Here is a 21,402-nt window from a genome sequence, read left to right on the forward strand (position 1 = left end):
AGTGATCACTTGCTTTGATTTTGAGCATGAAAGGCAAATATGCTTTGATCTTTTTGGCTTCCTATATCCTTGTATATATGATGTGTGAAAGGGAAATGATTTACATTGTTTTTGAATATTTGTCATGGTTTTGGTAATCAAATAGTTATGTACCTTATTTTTTTATTTTATTTTTTTGTAAATTCACTTTACTGTTCATATTTTTAAAATTGATAAAAGAAATCTATTTTTATTATAATGTTTTGCATATTAAATAAAATGAACAATCATAGACTTACTAAAAAACATATAATGTTGCATTAAAGCAAGTGTTTGAAAATTATGATCAATAATTATGATTTTTTATACTCTATATTATTATATTTTATGAATTGTATAGTTTACAGGTTATAACCTAATAACATATAATAATAAAATTAAAATATTTATCCCAGAGTTCAAAATATTAGATCAAAATTTAGCCCATCAAAACCAATATATTAGAAATAATTTTTATCAAACGAACATATTTCACCAATATATTTGAAATAATTTTTCTCAAGCGAACATATTTCATATTTCTACCAAATGTTTTAAAAAATAACCTACTATTATAAAGTAAAATAAAATAAACTCTCGAAGTCATCCTTGTGCATTTCGTTTGCGGATATAGTCCCTCCAACAAATATTCAAGTCTTAAAATATATTTGGACCAAACTTGCAACTTATAGTAAACTACAATGACCAATTTCTACAATAATTTACAAATTTAAGGGCCGGATTAGGAATTAGACCAAACTTGTACGTAACTGATACGTAATTTCTTGAGTATATATATCTACAGTACTTGTGATAGATCGAAGTGAATCAAGTGATCAATTGATTAACTGTCGGAAAATATTAATTACTTGAATCGCAAACAACCCTTCAAACCCTTTACTGCATGGAAGAACCCCAGAAAATAGTCGACGTAATGGATCAACAGCAACTCACGCACAACCAGTTTGAGAGTGATCATCAGCAACAACAGAATCTGCTCATGCAATCTAATGAAATTGAATGTATCATCGCTGAACGACAACGACAATGGCAAGAAACCATCGATCCTCAAAATCTTGTTGTCGACAAAGTTATCGGTCATGGAAGTGAAGGTGTTGTGTATAAGGGATCCTACAAAGGCCAAACTGTAGCAGGTACGTAATGTTCATGAGTACTTCTCTTTGTGTATATATATTCTCTTTCACGATAATTTAATGGCGTTTCATGTCTTGTTTTAGATTTTTGATTAATTGTTTATTTGTGTTATTCAGTGAAAGTTCTTGATGATAATGGTAAAAAGAAGATTTCGGAAGATTCAATGGGGATCGTTAAGTTAGGTTTAATGGAAGAAGTTGAAGTGTGGAAAAATCTTGATCATCCAAACGTAACTAAGGTAAGTTTGTTTTTGGGTATATATAGTAATTAACTAGTACGTGATTTATACAAATCATGCATAACGTATATATAACAAGAATCGAATAGCATATATAGTCGAATACGATATATACATGCATGCATTCATGGCCTACTTACATGCAATCAAATATCACCATCTAATTATTCTTATAAAATGTTCAGATGATCGGAGCAACCATGTCCATGATCACGTCAGGTAGCCGGCACAAGATCAAGAACCCGAAACCAGAAAACAACTTCTGTGTCGTCTCCGAATACTTAAAAGGAGGATCCCTCAGATCTTATCTATTGAAGCTCAAGCACCAAGACAAGAAGCTGCCTTACAAAACTGTCATTCGATTTGCTATTGATATTGCTAAAGGGTACGTATATATGATTACTACTCCAATTAATATTCTCAATCTTTAACTTAAATTTTCAAAATCCAAATCGCTAAATGTTATATATGTATGATCTTATGTACAGGTTGAGTTACCTTCACTCTCAAAAAGTAATTCATCGTGATGTGAAGCCGGGGAACATGCTAATTGACAAAAAACAGACAATCAAACTTGCGGATTTTGGAGAATCAGAAATTGAACCACCAGAGCTTTTGATCACATGTGGTGAGAGGGGGACTCGCGGTTATATGGCTCCTGAGTTGGTAAGCAGACATCCACACGGCCGTAAATGCGATGTTTATAGCTTTGGGATATGCTTGTGGGAGATATATTGTTGTGATATTGCTTATACGTACGATTTAGGGATTCTCACACCTGATATATACAAGGTACGTATATGTGTATGTATATATTTTTGTTTTGGGTAACAAATTCAGATGGAAATTAATAAGACGTTGTTTGATTACAGTATACGAGACCAAGCATACCGAGGCATTGTCCAAGATCGTTGGCTAAATTGATGGAACAATGTTGGGACACAGACCCCACAAAGAGGCCGGAGATGGAAGAGGTGGTGGTTATATTAGAAGAAATTAAAAAATCACAAGAGTTGCAATCGAGATGGAGACATCCAGAGGGTTGGTTCAAGTTATTCAAGCTTAGAAGAAGATGATATATTGTTACGTCTTTTAGTATGTTTTAGTTATGTTTTAGGGTCATAAACACTGATACTCTCTAGTTAGTGTTTATGTCACGCTATGATAAGTAAGAGTTTATAGTCTATTAACTTTATGTTGTGCATGGGCGCTATACATTGCCATATTATAGTTTCCATGATGGTGAATCTCTCAAAGGCCTTTTTTTTTTGTTATACATGCTTAATAAAAATATTTTACCCTTACCTTTCTTCAGTGATTAGCTTTCTTCTAAAGTTTCATTTTATGTTTATATCATCATCTATGTGAAATGTTTTAGGAAGTTACACGTCTAACTTTATTATTTTTAAGCATATTTTATAAAGTCACTCGTCTAACTTTATTATTTTTAAGCATATGTTTGTACTTTTTTTTCTTTCAAAATGTTACTTGACGATGACATTTAATTAACTAAATATATTTTAATACCGGAAATTTAAAAATAAGCCTAAAACTAGATTGCATATTTCGTTTTTTTGTCGAACATTTAATAACGTGCGAGTTATAAGAATAAAAGACGATAAATTATTGTGAATACAATTATAAAATATTTTATAGATATAAATATGCCGAGTCTTTTTTTCAAATATATAAAATACAATAAATTATTATGTATATGATTTCATTGAAAAAACGCTAAAAGTATCATACTTACATATAAGTATTACGAATCTTATATTTTATATAGGATATTAAAATAAACTACAATAATATATCTAAAAAATTACTTTTGTGAAAAGCGAATGTTCCTATGAGTTATTATACTCATGTGGTTCTATTTTTGTTTTTCTATAGATTTACATTGACTTTATCATGATAGATCTAAAATCTCGAAAATCTCACTTGCATATTGAAATTGCTAAATTCTTGAAATCAAATTCATAAGTGGTTATAGCATATGGAATGCTAAATTATTCACCTATTCTCCAGAGTTAGAAAAAATTTAAGGAAATTCCTCATATTTTACATATACAACAATTTCCCCCTTTTTATTTTAACTAATACACTTTGATCCTTCATTTTGATTATCAAATGTAGCTGTAGTAGGACATTTTGTAAAGCCACTCCGGTGCTATTGCTTACAAACTTAATTATAAGTAGAGTCGTTTGTGGTAGATTTTTATTGTTTTTAATCTATCCGACTGTGATAAGCGTGTAGATACTTTCATTCCCTTTTTAAGTATTTATTTAGCATCTTCAAAATGTATATTATAGCAGCTTAAAAGCCTTTAGTTTTTTATTTATAACATCCTAATTAATTTTCTTCTTATTATTTTGAAAAATCTACTTAACTACAACAATGTCATTTAAATACAAAACAATACTCACCATGTAAGTTGGTAACATTTTCAAAGTAACAATACTCACCATGTAAGTTGGTAACATTTTCAAAGTATAATATCTTGATAAGAACAAAAAGAATTGACAGTACAATGCTATAAACAGATAAATTTTCAAACTATAATGACTTAATAGGAAAAGAAATTTGAAAATACAATGTTGTATCCATGGATGTTCAAAAATTATCTATATCTAAAATTTGCTTTAAAATTTCGGATTTGGATTGTACTTCTATTGATTCTTGAGTATTCAGATAAGATATAAACACTAATGTCTTAATATTTTCAACAATTTGAAAAGAAAATCCTAGTTTTTTTTTACAGTAAAGTTCTAACTACCGGCAATTTTTGACACATTTACCTTTTTTTTGCCGTTGGTAATTAGGATTTTACTGTCAAAAAAATAAAGTTTATGACTTTCTAGTCAAATCGTGAATTAGGATTTTACTGTCAAACAAAATAAAGTTTAGGACTTTCTTGTCAAATCATTGAAAATATTAGGACTTTAGTGTATATATCTATTTTTTTAGAAATTTAATGGTATGATAGTCTTTGAATCTTAAAAAAATACACAAACAGATTTTCCCAACATCATCATCCATTATATCATTTGAAGATAAACAGACAGATGGTTTTCAACGTATCTACACAAAAATCATCATTACAATAAACCTAATCTATTGTTTATATTGTCACTTAACCTATTCTATAAGCAGAATCAAGAACAACAACGAAAATATGAAACCCTAATTCTATACAGGAAGATAGAACTAAAGAGAGAAAGCCAGATAACATGTTGAAAGAAAATAACTAGATCGTCTGCTGCAAATGAACCAATTACAACTTTAAGTACCCGGGTAAATGGAACTTGTCAACCCGCATGTCAACCCGAATACAAACAGAAGGAATTATGCTGTAACCCTCAAGAATCAACCAAATCTACAAAAACTACCCACAATACAATATTTAACAATATCAACTACAAATAAATTTACCTTTTCAACCCTACAACAACAAAGAATGTTAAGTTTGTATTTACAACATATTTTTAACACCCTTCCTCAAACATAACATTCAAAAATATTAATCACTACTAAAAGGATTAATCAAACCAATTTCATTTACTAAAAAATTATGTTGTGCATTATTTAAAAACTTTGTCAAAATATCAACTCTTTGCTTTGAAGAATTTATTTTCTCAACTTTTAAAACCCCATTAGCAATTTTTTCTCTAACAAAATGTAGGTCAACTTCAAAATGCTTTGTTTTCTCATGAAAAGCTGGTTTCAAAGCAAGCTTTATAACAGACTCATTATCACAGTAAACTTTAACAGGAGTTGAATCTTTAATACCTAAATCAAATAAAAATTTCAAAATCCATATAATTTCACAGGTTACAGAACCTAAGGCTCTGTATTCAGATTCAGTAGATGACCTTGAAACAGTTGCTTGTTTCTTACTCTTCCAAGACAATAAAGAGTTACCAACATAAACAAAATAGCCAGTAACAAACTTTCTAGAAGAAAGACATTTGGCTTAATCAACATCCACAAAACCTATTAAGTCAAATTTATTTGACTTAACTATAGAAATACCTTTTCCAGAACTACCCGTCAAATATCTAAGTAGCTTGAATGCTATATCCAAATGAGATTTATGAGGTTTATGCATGAATTGACTTAGAATTTGCACACAATATGATATATCCGGCCTAGTAATAATAAGGTATATCAACTTTCCAAGTAATTTTTGAAACTCAGTGATATTTTTTAACTAGGGATCATTTTTATCAAAACTTCTTTTAGGAACAAAATTTGCTTTGAAAGGAGTTAAAGCAGGTTTCACCTTAACATACCAAATTCATGCAAAAGTTCAAGATAAAATTTTCGTTGATTTGAACAAATTCCTTTATCAACATTTAGAACTTCGATACCAAGAAAATAACTCAACTTTCCTAAATCTTTTATCAAAAAATTTGAGTTTAAAAAGGACTTTACACATTGAAGTTTAGCTTCATTATTACCTGTCAAGATTATATCATACACATAAACCAAAAGAACAACAATAGAGTTATTTCTATTCCTAACAAACAAAGAATTTTCATTTATGCTTTGAGAAAAAACATAACTAAACAATTCAGGGCAAAAAATTTTATTCTACTTTCTAAGGGCCTGTTTAAGTCCATACATAGATTTAACTAACTTACAAACCCTTGTATCTCCTTCAGAGTGATAGCCTTGAGGAAGACTCATAAAAACTTCCTCAGACAGATCCCCATAAAGGAAAGCATTGTTTATGTCAAGTTGATATAAAGGCCAAGATCTATTAACAAATAAAGATATAACAACACGAACAGTGACAATTTTGGCCACATGAGAGAAGGTTTCTTGATAGTGTATACCACCTCTCTGGGTATAGCCCTTGGCTACAAGACGAGCGTTATATCTATCAACCATGTCATCAAGTCTGTATTTAATTCTATATACCCACTTACAACTAATTGGCTTTCTGTTTCTAGGTAAATCAACAATGTTCCAAGTGTGATTTTGATACAAAGCTTCCATTTCTTTATTCATTGCCTCTATCCAATTCAGATCAGAAGAGGCTTCATTAAGATTCTTTGGTTCAACCAACTTGTTAAGATTAGAAAAAAACACTTATTTTCACTACTAAGTACAAACTAGTTAAGAGTACGTTCTATACCATATCTATGCCTACCTGCAACTATATAATCATTAAATTTGACAGGCATGCAAGATTCTCTTTTAGGCCTAGAAGCCTCTATAAACTATCCTAAAGAAGGCAAGGAATCTTAATTACTACTTTCCTAAATAAAATTTGAAAGACCTGGCATAGTCTCACCAGATGAAAGCACGAACGCCTCGCTAGTCTGATTGTCAACAGGTGTAGTATCAGAAAAGGTTTCATTCAGAGTCTCAGTTGCACTAGAACCATCCATCTGGTGGTTAACACTCAGGTCATCCAAATTAATAACACCATTCATATATTCAAAGGCATTTAATTCATCATAGGAAATGGGTCTATAGAATTATCACAAACTTAACAAAATGCATATTTTTCACACCCTTCCTCAAACTTAACATTCAAAAAATATTAATCGCTACTGAAAAGATTAAATCAAACCAGTTTCATTTACTAAAAAATTATGTTGTGCATTATTTAAAAACTTTGTCAAAATATCAGCTCTTTGCTTAGAAGAATTTATTTTCTCAACTTTTAAAACCCCATTAGCAATTTTTCCTCTAACAAAACGCAGGTCAACTTTAAAATGCTTTGTTTTCTCATGAAAAACTGGTTTCAAAGCAAGCTTTATAGCAGACTCATTATCACAGTAAACTTTAACAGGAGTTAAATCTTTAATACCTAAATCAAATAAAAGTTTCAAAGTCCATATAGTTTCACAAGTAACAGAACCTAAGTCTTTGTATTCAAATTCGGTTGATGACCTTGAAACAGTTGCTTGTTTCTTACTCTTCCAAGACACTAAAGAGTTACCAACATAAACAAAATAGTCGGTAACAGACTTTCTAGAAGAAAGACATTTGGCCCAATCTGTAACACCAAGATTTCCAAAAACAAAATTTTCATTTAATTAATCAATTTAATATTAAAAACACTTATTTAAAATCTTATTCACATTCGAATTACAAAACGTAGTTTCATTTTCATTATAATAGAAGACCAGGATCCTCCAAAACACAACTCTTTCTTCGGTGTGTACAATCGAACCGTTGCCATCCCGCGTTACTGTAAGAACCTGAAACAACATAACATAAACAACGTAAGCACGAAGCTTAGTGAGTTCCCCAATATACCTTACGCACATACGCCTTCCGGCCCGGACCTCTCGGTCCACATAACATTGCCTTCCGGCCCGGACCTTTCGGTCCACATAACATTGCCTTCCGGCCCGGACCTTTCGGTCCATAATATATATCGCCTTCCGGCCCATAAGATAATTGCCTTCCGGCCCATACACATATATAACACATAATACAAATACTCTAACACATAAAGCACATATATCATATATCATACCTGACCTTTCTGTCACATAATACCTTGCCTTCCGGCCCATATATAAGCATGTATATCACGCGTAGCAGCTAACTTTCCATTTATAGCATATAGACATAACACATAACATACTTGACCTTCCGGTCACACAATCAAACCCTTCCGGGTGAGGTATAGTGAGAAGACTCACCTCGCAAACACTGGAAGATAGCAACTCCTGAAATCTCTTGCACTTGATCCTCCGAGCTACAAGCTCCCTGTCTCATCATATATCTCTTTTTAATACTCCTATCTTCCACGTTAACTGACCCTAAGAAATCACACCAGTCAACTCTGGTCAACAGTCCATTGTCAGCTCGACTGGACTCGGCGAGTTCCCTGGCGACTCGGCGAGTCTGGTCGTCCTTCAACCCTCTAAGATTCCCCTTCTACTCGTCGAGTATCCTCTTTGACTCGACGAGTCACTCCTGGAAGAATCGCTGGGCCACCCCGACTCCACTCGCCGAGTCTGAAGAACAACTCGGCGAGTCCCAGTGAATCTTCAAGCTACTCGCCGAGTCTGATCATCCGACTCGGCGAGTCCACGCCATGCAGTCGATCAAACTGCTTCCTGAGATACATATTTTCCCGAAATACACACTCATGGGACTTCTGGACCTCTAATCATCCTATTACTAGGGTATAAACTTTTGTATAACAACATAATAATCCATCAAATCACCAAATGGGTTTCATAAACCCTAAAATCGTGCACACATCAATATAGCAGGAATGATCCGAATATTACCTGAATAACACCCTCTCTGTGTCTCCAAACCTCAGAACTCGATCCCCTTGATATTCCTTTGGCCAAAACTCTTCTTCTTCTTGCCTAACAAATTCTTCAAGGTTCCAAAAGCTTTCTCTCCTGCTCTAGACGTCCACAACGATTAGGGTTCTTCTCAATCGGCCAAAAGACGTGAAATGGCGACATAACAACCCTTATATACGACCCAATACGAAACGGCTAGGGTTTCCGCTGAACAGCGTCGACTCGCCGAGTCCATACCTGGACTCGTCGAGTCCAGTCGCGAACCCGCGACCAAATCTGCGACCCTACTCGGCGAGTCTGGCTCCAACTCGTCGAGTCTCCCTTTTAAAACACCCCCAAAATGCAATTTAACAATACTTGAGATTTTGGGTTGTTACACAATCAGCATCCACAAAACCCATTAAGTCAAATTTATTTGACTTAACTATAGAAATACCTTTTCTAGGACTACCCTTCAAATATCTAAGTAGCCTGAATGCTATATCCAAATGAGATTTATGAGGTTTATACATGAATTGACTGAGAATTTGCACACAATATGATATATCATGCCTAGTAATAATAAGGTATATCAACTTTCCGAGTAATTTTTGAAACTCAGTGATATTTTTTAACAAGGGATCATTTGTATCAAAACTTCTTTTAGGAACAAAATTTGCTTCTAAAGGAGTTCAAGCAAGTTTTCAACTTAACATACCAAATTCATGCAAAAGTTCAAGATAGTATTTTCTTTGATTTAAACACAATATGATATATCAGGCCTAGTAATAATAAGGTATATCAACTTTCCGAGTAATTTTTGAAACTCAGTGATATTTTTTAACAAGGGATCATTTGTATCAAAACTTCTTTTAGGAACAAAATTTGCTTCTAAAGGAGTTCAAGCAGGTTTTCAACTTAACATACCAAATTCATGTAAAAGTTCAAGATAGTATTTTCTTTGATTTAAACACAATATGATATATCATGCCTAGTAATAATAAGGTATATCAACTTTCCGAGTAATTTTTGAAACTCAGTGATATTTTTTTAACAAGGGATCATTTGTATCAAAACTTCTTTTAGGAACAAAATTTGCTTCTAAAGGAGTTCAAGCAGGTTTTCAACTTAACATACCAAATTCATGCAAAAGTCCAAGATAGTATTTTCTTTGATTTAAACAAAGTCCTTTATCTACATTTAGAACTTCAATACAAAGAAAATAACTCAACTTTCCTAAATCTTTTATCAAAAATTTCGAGTTTAGAAAAGACTTTACACATTGAAGTTCAGCTTCATGATTACATGTCAAGATTATATCATCAACATAAACTAAAAGAACAACAATAAAGTTATTTCTATTCCTAACAAACAAATAATAGTCATTTATACTTTGAGAAAAAACATAACTAAACAATTCAGGGCAATAATTTTTATTCTACTTTCTAAGGGCCTGTTTAAGTCCATACATAGATTTAACTAACTTACAAACCCTTGTATCTCCTTCAGAGTGATAACATTGAGGAAGATTTATATAAACTTTCTCAGACAGATCTCCATAAGGGAAAGCATTGTTTATGTCAAGTTGATATAAAGGCCAAGACCTATTAACAGATAAAGATATAACAACATGAACAGTGACAATTTTGGCCACATGAGAGAAGGTTTCTTGATAGTTTATACCTTTTCTCTGGTTATAGCCCTTAGCTACAAGACGAGCTTTATATCTATCAACCATGCCATCAAGTCTGTATTTAATTCTATATACCCATTTACAGCCAATTGGCTTTCGGTTTTTAGGTAAATCCCAAGTGTGATTTCGATACAAAGCTTCCATTTCTTTATTCATTGCCTCTATCCAATTCAGATCAGAAGAGGCTTCATTAAGATTCTTTGGTTCAACCGATTTGTTTATATTAGAAACAAAACACTTATTTTCACTACTAAGAACAAAATAGTTAAGAGTACGCTCTATACCATATCTATGCCTACCTTCAACTATATAATCATTAAATTTGACAGGCATGCGAGATTCTCTTTTAGGCCTAGAAGCCTCTATAGACTATCCTAAAGAAGGCAAGGAATCTTAATGACTATTTTCCTCAATAAAATTTGAAAATCTGACATAGTCTCACCAGATGAAGGCACAGAGGCCTCACTAATCTGATTGTCAATAGGTGTAGTATCAGAAAAGTTTTCATTCAGAGTCTCAGTTGCACTAGAACCATCCATCTGGTGGTTAACACTCAGGTCGTCCAAATTAATAGCATCATTCATATATCCAGAGACGTTTAAATCATCATAGGAAAATGGGTCTACAGAATTATCAAAAACAGACTGCTTATCAATAGTTACTGACTTCAGTGTAAAAGGAAAGACAGATTCGTAAAACTTCAGATCCCTGGAAACAAAAAGAGAATTTGTATCAAGATTTAGCAACTTGTATCCTTTTTTCTCAGAAGAATAATCCAATAAAACACACTTTTCAGCTCTTTAAAAAAAATATTTATTATTAAGTTTAGTAGCAAAGCACATACTACCAAATACTCTTAAATGTTCAAAAATAGGTGTTTTTTTTAAAACAAGTTCATATAGAGACAAGCCTTTTAAAACAGAAGTAAGCATTCTACTTATTAAAAAAATAGAAGTAAGAACTGCTTCTCCCCAGTACTTAACAGGAATAGCATATTGAAATAACAAAGACCTAGCAACATTTAGAATATGTCTATGTTTCCTTTCAACCACCCCATTTTGTTGTTGTGTGTAGACACAAGAGGTTTGATGCAAAATTCATTAAGTTCAAAAAAAGACTTCATCTTAAAATTTAAAAACTCAGTTCCATTATCTAAACAAACAGTTTTAATTTTTGATTCAAACTTATTTAATAAAATACTAAAGAAAGAAGTAAAATAGTTATAAACTTCATCTTTACTTTTTGAAAGGTAGACCCAAGTAGCTCTTGTGAAATCATCCACAATAGTCAAAAAGAACCTATAGCCTTCCCTAGTAGTCACTCTATAGGGACCCCATACATCCAGGTGAATTAATTCTCCAAGTTTGGAAGAACTATGAACACTAAGAGGAAAGGGTTCACAAGTTTGCTTATCCTTGTGACAGACATCACAAGGAGGAGGTCAGTATTATCAAAATTAACCTTATCCTTTAAACAATTTAAGGCTTGTTAAGCTGGATAACCTAACCTACTATGCCATGTTAGTTTAGACACAAAACACTTAGCAAAATTAGCTTTGTAAGAACTAATACCTGAGGGAAAAGAATTAAGATAATATAATCTCCTAGTTTCTTTACCATTCTCCACCACCTTCTTTGATTGTAAATCCTGAATTTTACATTCACGTTCATTAAAAATGACTTCACAATTTGTGTCTTTACACAATTTATGTATAGAAAGCAAGTTCACATTAAAATCAGGAACAACAAAAACATCAAATAGTGTTAAGTTTTCAAAAAACTGTAAATTTCCAATTTTGTTAATTTTAGCAAAAGAACCATTATGATGGTTTACAAGAATATTCAATCTGGAAACATCAACAATATCATGAAGAAGTGACTCAGCTGAAGTCATATGTTGATTTGCACTTGATTCAACTACCCATTTTTAGGGGCTAATGGTAGAACTATAAGAACTAAAAAGAGGGATACCTGCCATATTTGCATTCATAGAAGTATCCTCAGAAATAGAAGACTTTTCGTTAATGAGACTCAACAACTTGTTGTATTGCTCACTTGTAAGATAGTAAGCATTACCACTTCCAATGACATCTGAAGTAACACTAAAAGAAGAAGAGCTACCAGAAGGAACAGGTGAGGAGTTAAAAGAGAAGGAATTATTTTGAATCCTCATGTTGTCATTATTAGTCTCATTCCTAAACTTAAAATCTTTTGGATAACCAATTAGTTTATAGCATTTTTCTATAAGGTGTCCCTTAAGACCATAATTTCTACATTGTAAGTTCTGATTTATTCCCTTATTAGAGATCGTATTTTGATTCTTTTTATCACTAACTCTGCTATTAAAAGCAGAAGACTGAGTTTTGGTGACATTAGAAGAAGATGAGAGAGCCCCATTCTTCAGATGAGATTCCTCTCTAGAAACAATAGAAAAAGCGGATTTAACATTTGGAAGAGGATCCATCAAAAGTATGTGACTCTCCACTTGATTAAAAGAGTCATCAAGACCACTTAAAAATTGCATTAACTTCATTTGTTTAGAGTGATCATTATATTTAGCAGCAGCCTCACAAGTGCACTCAACAAGATTGGTAAGACCATCAAATTCCTTCCAGAGAGTATCAAGTTTGTTAAAATATTCAAAAAACGAAGATCCATTTGACTAAGAGAGTTAATATGTTGACGAACATTAAAGATAACATACCCATCTGCTTTATTGTAAGTTTCAAAAAGCTCATCTCAAATTTCTTTAGCAGATTCGGAATATGTATGACCAGAGTAGATAGACTCATACAAAGAACCAAGAATCCAAGAGCAAACAACTACATTGGCACGTCCCCACTTCAAAGACTAAAGTTTATCATTAGGATCCTTAGTAACTTTACCTTCAACAAACCCTAATTTGTTCCTATCCCTAAGACTTCTAGTCATAGAACTACGCCAAATGCGGAAATTTTCAGTCCTAGTTAGTTTAAAATTCACAACTGTAGTGACAGTATTATGTGAAGGATGTATGCATAAAGGATCATCGTAGTTCACAGACTCAGTCTTAGAACTACTATCAGGTTCAGGACTAGGTGCAGGTCCAGCCATGACGAACTAACAACAAGCAAGAAAAAACAACTAAAAATATGTAACATCCCGAAATATCAAGAGTAGAGTCGAAGGGCTAAAAGAGTAATTTGGGAAAGAGTGACTCGGCGAGTCCATGGATGGACTCGGCGAGTAGAGTCGCGATTTGGTCGCGTGTTAAGTAGCCGACTCGGCGAGTCAATGAGGTGGACTCGGCGAGTAGGCGCTGAGTGGAGAAAACCCTAATTCTCGGGTTTGAGCCCTATATAAAGAACATTATGTTTCCTTCACAGCCCCTTTATCATCCCTTGAGTTCCAGAGGCCGTGATTTCGTGAGGAAACACCATTGTTGAGTGGATTGGAGCTTGGAGAAGTAATTGTTGAAGAAAGTTTGGGAGTTTAAAGGTGTGGAGCAAGGGGCTTTTCTTGGATTCGGGTTTCCTTGTAGATTGGGGCGTTCTTTTGAGGTAATATCTCATTCTTAGGCTGTTGTTATCTTGTTTCTTCATTTTGGGGTTTGAGGGAAGCTTATCTTGGGTTATATTGGAGTCTAGAGGTTAGATCTGAGGTTGCTACCTCAGATCTGGAATGGAGAAGAGTTGGGATGCAGGAAAGTCCCTGTGTTGAGTGTTGGATGAAGCTATCTTGTCCCAAACCTTAGCCCTAATGTGCAAAATGCATAGATCTCTTTGGATTCACGTAAAGTTTGCCACTTTACGTGATGGATGAGTTGTAGGAGACTAGATCTATGTTTTGGATCAATTGCATGGTCTGGAATGCTTCTGTATGGATTCAGACCGGTGGTACTCGGCGAGTCACATGGGTGGACTCGACGAGTTGCTTGAAGATGAGCTGGGACTCGACGAGTTGGAAGAACAACTCGGCGAGTTGGATGAAGATGGCCTGGAACTCGACGAGTTGTATGAACAACTCGGCGAGTAGGTTGAAGGTAGCCTTAGACTCGGCGGGTCTGTTCTTGGACTCGGCGAGTCTTGTCGAAGAGTCCCAATATTTTCTGGTTGAGTCGAGAATCGGCGAGTCAAGGGATGACTCGGTGAGTTGTGTGGGAGAGGACTCAGAGTTGTGGGACTTGGCGAGTCTCGGGGTGACTTGGCGAGTTGAGTCGTGGATTGAGTGAAGTTCTGAGTATGGGAACTCGGCGAGTCATAGGGTTGACTCGGCGAGTAGGGTCAGTCAGGTTTGACTTTGACCTTGTCCTTGACCAAGAGTTGACCGTTGACCTAGAGTTGGTCAGCGATGTGGCCTTTGGGCCAAGTGAGGGGTAAAATAGTCTTTTACCCTTAAGAGGGTGCCATGAGAGGGTTGATTCTAGTCTCGAGAGTTTTAGTCATGAGAGTATTTGCCTTACGTGTTAGGCGGTGGCGAGTTCGAGATTCAAGTGTGGAGATATCTGCTTTCTGCTTGCCAGGTGAGTCTTCTCACTATACTTTACCTTGAGTAGGTAGTCAGAGTTATGTGATCAGAGTATTTGTATGCTATATGTACGTGATGTGTTGTACTGCATTATTTCTATGTGATTTATGATGTGCATGCTTATAGAATTAGAACCGGAAGGTTCCCAGAGTTAGAACCTGAGGGTTCACAGAGTTTGGGTGCACGGACCCATAGAGCTATAGCCTCGAGTGGCTAATATGTGTTATGTGTGGTATTTTGGGGAACTCACTAAGCTTCGTGCTTACAGTGTTTTATGTTATGTTTGTTTTTCAGGTTCTTTCAGTATCACGGGACGGCACCGGCTTGATTGTACACACCAGAGAAAGAGTCATATTTTGGAGATTCAAGTGTGGAGATATCTGCTTTCTGCTTGCCAGGTGAGTCTTCTCACTATACTTTACCTTGAGTAGGTAGTCAGAGTTATGTGATCAGAGTATTTGTATGCTATATGTACGTGATGTGTTGTACTGCATTATTTCTATGTGATTTATGATGTGCATGCTTATAGAATTAGAAGCGGAAGGTTCACAGAGTTTGGGTGCACGGACCCATAGAGCTATAGCCTCGAGTGGCTAATATGTGTTATGTGTGGTATTTTGGGGAACTCACTAAGCTTCGTGCTTACAGTGTTTTATGTTATGTTTGTTTTTCAGGTTCTTTCAGTATCACGGGACGACACCGGCTTGATTGTACACACCAGAGAAAGAGTCATATTTTGGAGGATCCTGGTTTTCTATGCAAGTGAAAATGGAGTTATGTTTTGTAATTCGATTATAAATGAAATTTTAAACAAGTGTTTCTAAGAATTAAACGATTATTTTAAATGAAAAATTGTTTTGAAATTTACGGTGTTACAAAATACAGACAAATGTGACTCCTATAAGTCCAGATGGTCACCATGGTATGTTGAGGCCCAAGATAAGAATCACAGAGTCACAAAAAAAACACTTAAAGGAATCAACAGTAAAGTAACTGGTGTACGCAAGACAACCAGGATCTCCCAGAATCTACAGCTAGAAAAGAGATCAAAGGGAACAAGAAAGAGCTCATGTAGCAATCGAGAAGAGAAGAAAATTGATCGACTCTCGTTACTTCGTTCCCTACAAGAGTTAACGGTGATGAAATCCGTTCTTAAGAGAGTTATTTCAAAGAACAAGATTGGTCGACCTAGAAGATGAAGTTCTTTAATCAAGGATCTCCACTCGTAGACAACCAGTCGAACAAGGATCTCCATTTGACAAAAAATCTGCAAGAATACACAGGAACTCGTGGTACTAAGATCTTAAAGGATAACAAAAACAACAGAGTTTTTCGATCTAGAAGATAATCCAAAGGAAAACCTAGATCGGAAAACAACCAAACCCTAGACATTTACAGATAGGTTCAACCAACTGGAGATTCCAACAGAGATCTCTAGGATAACTCAACTGTGAAGATCTTGAACGAAACGTCGATGATTATCGGAAAGCAAGATCGGAGCCTTATTGCTCTGATACCATCTTAAAAAACACACAAACAGATTTTCCTAACATCATCATCCATATATCATTTAAAGATAAACAGACAGATGGTTTTCAACGTACTTACATAAAAATCCTCACAACAATAAACCTAATTTACTCTTTATATTGTCACTCAACGTATTCTATAAGAAGAATCAAGAACAACAATGAAAATGTGAAACCCTAATTCTATATAGGAAGAGAGAACTATAGAAAGAAAGTCAGATAACATGTTGAAAGAAAATGACTTGATCATCTGCTGCAAATGAACCAATTAGAGCTTTAAGTACCCGGGTAAATGGAGCTTCTCAACCCGAATACAAACAGAAGAAATTACGCTGCAACCCTCAAGAATCAACCAAATCTACACAAATTACCCACATTACAATATTTAACAATATCAACTACAAATAAATTTACCTTTTCAACCCTGCAATAACAAAGAATGTTAAGTTTGTATTTACAACATATTTTTAACATTAAGCATAAAAGTTATTGGAACCTGCTCCGGTCAGCTAGATCCTATTGAAATCCTTAACGTTTGCTTCTTGTTAAATAGTTTTTTTAAATCTCAACAAACCGACATTGAAAAAAATATAGATAATCAAGAAAGAAAGAAAGAAAGAAAGAAAGAATCTGGGTTGTGTTGGCTTTTTGCAATCCTAAAAGTTGAGAACTAAGAAACCGGAAAAGACGAAACATACATTATCACCTCATCTCCACATGCACACCCTTTTGACTTGGTGTGTGTTGTTTATGTTTGTACAATTTGTCCCCTCTTTTCAGTTCAAGATTTGACAACGAACCAAGAAGAAAGCTTTATAACTCTAACTCTCTCTCTCTCTCTCTCTCTCTCTCTCTCTCTCTCTCTCTCTCTCTCTCTCTTACATTTGTTTCCCCTGGTCGTGATTGTAGCGGGGTAAAGATGATGATGGTAAGAAAAACAGTGGTGTTGCGATGAAATCACAATTAAAAGTTTTTTGGCTACGAATTGGGTCTCGATAAAATTATTTGTTTCTAGAGAAAACAAGATTATACACTAAATTCCCAATATTTTCAACGATTTGACAAGAAAGTTTTGAACTTTATTTTTTTGACAGTAAAGTCCTAATTAATGGCTAACTGACAAAAAATTGTAAATGTGTCAAAAACTACATGTAGTTAAGACTTTACTGTCAAAAAAGTAAAGTTTAAAACTTTCTTGTCAAATCGTTGAAAATATTGAGACTTTAGTGTGTATATATCCCTATCCAAATCAACCAAAATCCAGAATATATATTTTCTATATATTTTTTTTAATACGTTTTTGTTATTACCAAAATCCAGAATATATATTTTCTATCTATTTTTTTTTTAATGTGTTTTTGTTATTACGAAACCAAATTAGAAAAGTTTGTCAATTGAAATCATTCTTCAATTCCTTTTCATCTTAAAAAAGATGAATCTAACGTATTTCAAAGTCGTTCCAACCATGATGTTTTCCCTAAATCTAGTTAGAAAGCCTTGTATCGCATTAAATTTTGTTTTATTGAAATCGTGTCAGGGAACCACACAAATAGAGGTGGAAGAGGATACAAAGTACATGGTTTCTGAAATTTTATTTGAACCAAATGAAGAGCTTGTATGTGAAAATAACCTTCTTACTATTGTCAATGTTGAAGCCATTCTTTGTGTAGTTATGTAGCTCCCATATTAGTAGCAACTTTTGTGAAAATCCACATGCAAGTTTATAAGTGAAACCATCATGTATTATCATTTGTGTGGATATAATTATCTCTTTAAGTATTATGATTAGATTTTGTATCGGATGATATTATTTTTAATTTGTAGATTTTTTCCAAATACAATGTTATAATATAATACACAAATCAATGAAAGTACCTTTGTTACTGTATTTAACCCAACTATTTATCATTTGGGTAACCATTTAGTGCTTATCTTCTCTTCTATTGTTGTTATTGTTGTTCTCCTCAGAGATTGATTCAAATTTAGATACAAGAGTTAGAATGATTCTAACAACTTGTCCCATATATCTTCATTTAACTTTAGGTAATTTTGAGAAATACTTATATACGATTTATTTCCTTCCATCACACATGAATGATTATGATAAGATCCATCTAAAGGACTCTAGTGGAATCAAATTCCATCCATTTGACAACCAAACACACAACATAATGAAATCTCTTATTTGCAATATTGTTGAAATCCACAAATTGATCGCGCCCTAAAGAGATTTTGGTCTTTGTGATCAATGGCGATGAATAATCCACATGCTATATTGGCATATCAAACAACATTGTTGCTTTGAAGGTGTTTAATACATAAACATGGTCAAATGCAAGATATATGCTATAGCAACATACTTTCGTTGATTTGTTCATCATCCTACTTTATTTGATTTTAATGAAACACAAAAAATTCAAACCCCTCTAGTTTTTATATCAAAAAAAAAAGTAAAGAAACAGAAAAGTTGTGACTACTAACATACATAATCAAACATGGTCTCAAGAAGCGTACATATAACATACCCCTCATGTTTGTGGATAAAATTGAGAGTAAAAAACAAGTTGTAATCTATTGCTATGATGACTCAGCTACATGTTTCTTGATACATGTGGACTACTACATAGTACATACCATTTTGCAGCCTGTAGAAAACTCTGGATTTCCTTTTACATCTCTTCAGTTTGCAAGCTCTTAAAGGAGTGATTTAATCCCTGTATATTTCACAGATTCATATATCAAAAAAATGTAAATATTCAAGAATCGTAGTTCAGATATGTAGAAATGAACAAACAGAAGAATAAAGATAGGATACTTACCAGTATTTGATTAATCCATCCCATCCACACGTAGCAACTTTACTTTGTTCCAATGGATGCCACTGGGCCCCAATGCAAACTCCATTATGACACTTCAAAGTTCTAAAAACTTTACAACTTTTCCAATCCCAAAACCAGCATTTACCTTCACCATCACCCGACATCACAAATCTTCCATCTGGTGAAAAATTCACTTGACAAGCATATCCAGCTACAATATGTCCTGCAAATCTCTTCTTCTTATTCAGCTGAAACCTCTCCCTTGTGCTATATATCAGAATCTGATTATCCAAACTCTGTGCAGCTAACCAATTCCCATTTGGATGAAGTGAAATCGATGGCATAGAGTGCATGTGAGGTTCACTTATGTACTTTATCACAACAGGAATACCAAATTCCCATACACGAAGAGATTTATCATCACTAGAAGTCACAAATCTTCTGTTGTTGTCAACAAATGTTATTGTATTCACTGCACCTAGATGTTGATCATACTCTTGAGTAATTTGCCCTGTATTAATGTCCCATTGAACAATCTTTTTATCACTCATACCCGCTAAAAGAATATTCTGTTTATCATCATCTGGATTTAGCTTAACCACATATGGTATTTTCCCTGTTGAAAAAGTGGATATCACTTGCCCTGTTTCAGTATCCCAATACTTGATGTTCTTATCATATCCAGCAGTTAGAAACTTAGACCCATCATTACAAAAGGATATGTCACGAACTGCTTTAGAGTGCCCCATGTAAGTCCTCATACACTTTCCTGAATTGAAAACGTCCCAAATCTTCACCTTGCTATCCATTCCAGCTGACAAAATCAAGTGTCCATTCTTAGGGAAGAATCGAATAGCTGAAACACCTTTTGTGTGTCCACTCCAAGTATGCACCAATCTTTTTGGTATATAACAATGATCATTTGTAGCTTTGGCATCCTTTGGAGGTGCAATCCATGATCTGCCTTGATAATCCTTCTCTTCTTTTCCATGAAATGTACTCTTATCTGACATACCCTCACCTTTGTCTTTGTTCTTATCTCCTTCCTCGCCTTTCTTTTTGGCATAATCTTCAGCGTACTTCTTTTGTTCTTCACTCAATTCACCCTGCAATCCTTCCTTCTTCCCAGCCCAGGGACTTTTTCTATTCTTCAGCAACCAAGCATCAGTTGCAGGGTTTTCGACCTCTTCCTTATCAACCTCATCTTCGTCACCTCCTTCTTTCTCTAAAGCTTCCTTCTTTTTCTCAAGCTTCCTCTTTTTCTGCTCGTGTTGTGGTATGTTATAAACCGAAATCCCATCGTTTTGCTTCAAAGCATTCAAATCCCCAACGTAATTATACCCAGCCGAGGCCGAGGGATCAGCAGCATAACCGTATTTATAAAAAGTATTATATTGCTCGTCAAATGTAAAGGGCTCAATCGCTGCGTTTTCAACAAACCCTAATTTATGATTACGCATACCTTGAGCGAGGCCGTCTTTTGCGTAAGGATGTGCAGGGCCTTCGATTGGAGCCCATAGTTGATCGTAGGTAGGGTTGAAGGCAACGACATGTTGCGTCGGGTCAAGAGGCTTGGTTAGGGATTTGTTGGCGATGGCGTCGGCGACGGTGAGAGAAAGCATGGTGTCGTCTACTTTCGGGGCTGCGGATTTGGGAATGATAGTCAGACGTGGAGGAGATGAGTCCGGTGACGACTGATCAGACATCCGTTGATCGTCCGCATCAGTGTCCTTGTATGTCTGCAACAGATCCATGATTGTGCCAATGTGAGAGATGAAACCCTAGTATTTAAATCTCAGATAAATCTCCCAAATAGCTGAGCTCCGTCGTGTGTTGTTTGTTCTGCTAGCCAACGGCACCGTATTACCCAAATCGACAACCTAGATGTATCATAATATAATTCATATTTAGTCCATCAAACTTTCTTTTTAATGTTATATTGAAATTGAAATTTTATATATAAAGAGTTTTAGTAAAGGACTAAAGGTATATCGACAAAATGATTAATTTTTCAGTGTTTTGGAAAAATGACATTTTTTCCAGAATGTTTCATTTCAAACAACCACTTTGGACATGCATATGCAACATCTTGGATTATGGACTAACAATTTCTTTTCATTAATGTTAATATTGTTGGAAAATTAATTTAATTAATTTCGAAAAATGGATTTTCTCTATT

The 21,402-nt window shown here is 34.3% G+C and overlaps 2 protein-coding genes across 3 annotated transcripts; one reads left to right on the forward strand and one right to left on the reverse strand.

The window, feature by feature from the left end:
- Window positions 1-952: 952 nt before the first annotated feature.
- LOC111921296 (serine/threonine-protein kinase STY13) lies at window positions 953-2,487 on the forward strand. Its single transcript, XM_042898405.1, is given in 5 exon segments — window positions 953-1,172; window positions 1,290-1,411; window positions 1,597-1,796; window positions 1,900-2,219; window positions 2,267-2,487. Coding segments are annotated over 5 exon segments (1,083 nt in total).
- Window positions 2,488-18,855: 16,368 nt separating this feature from the next.
- On the reverse strand, window positions 18,856-21,118 carry LOC111921203 (uncharacterized). 2 transcript variants are annotated; one of them, XM_023916768.2, is made up of 2 exons: window positions 19,224-21,116; window positions 18,856-19,118 (listed from the first exon to the last, which is right to left on the reverse strand). In XM_023916768.2, exons 1-2 carry the CDS (start codon window positions 20,975-20,977, stop codon window positions 19,112-19,114), a joined length of 1,761 nt encoding a protein of 586 aa, XP_023772536.1. In that variant the 5' UTR covers window positions 20,978-21,116; the 3' UTR covers window positions 18,856-19,111. The 2 variants fall into 2 exon arrangements, with proteins under 2 accessions (XP_023772536.1, XP_023772538.1); XM_023916770.2 differs by lacking the exon at window positions 18,856-19,118 and having other exon boundaries at window positions 19,220-21,118.
- Between the last annotated feature and the right edge of the window lie 284 nt (window positions 21,119-21,402).

The sequence above is a fragment of the Lactuca sativa genome, chromosome 9 (assembly GCF_002870075.4).
Source record: "Lactuca sativa cultivar Salinas chromosome 9, Lsat_Salinas_v11, whole genome shotgun sequence".
Taxonomy (NCBI): domain Eukaryota; kingdom Viridiplantae; phylum Streptophyta; class Magnoliopsida; order Asterales; family Asteraceae; genus Lactuca; species Lactuca sativa.

What these genes read in the sequence shown, in the direction of transcription:
- LOC111921203 (XM_023916768.2), bottom strand. Translation starts at nt 20,977, where the DNA reads ATGGATCTGTTGCAGACATACAAGGACACTGATGCGGACGATCAACGG.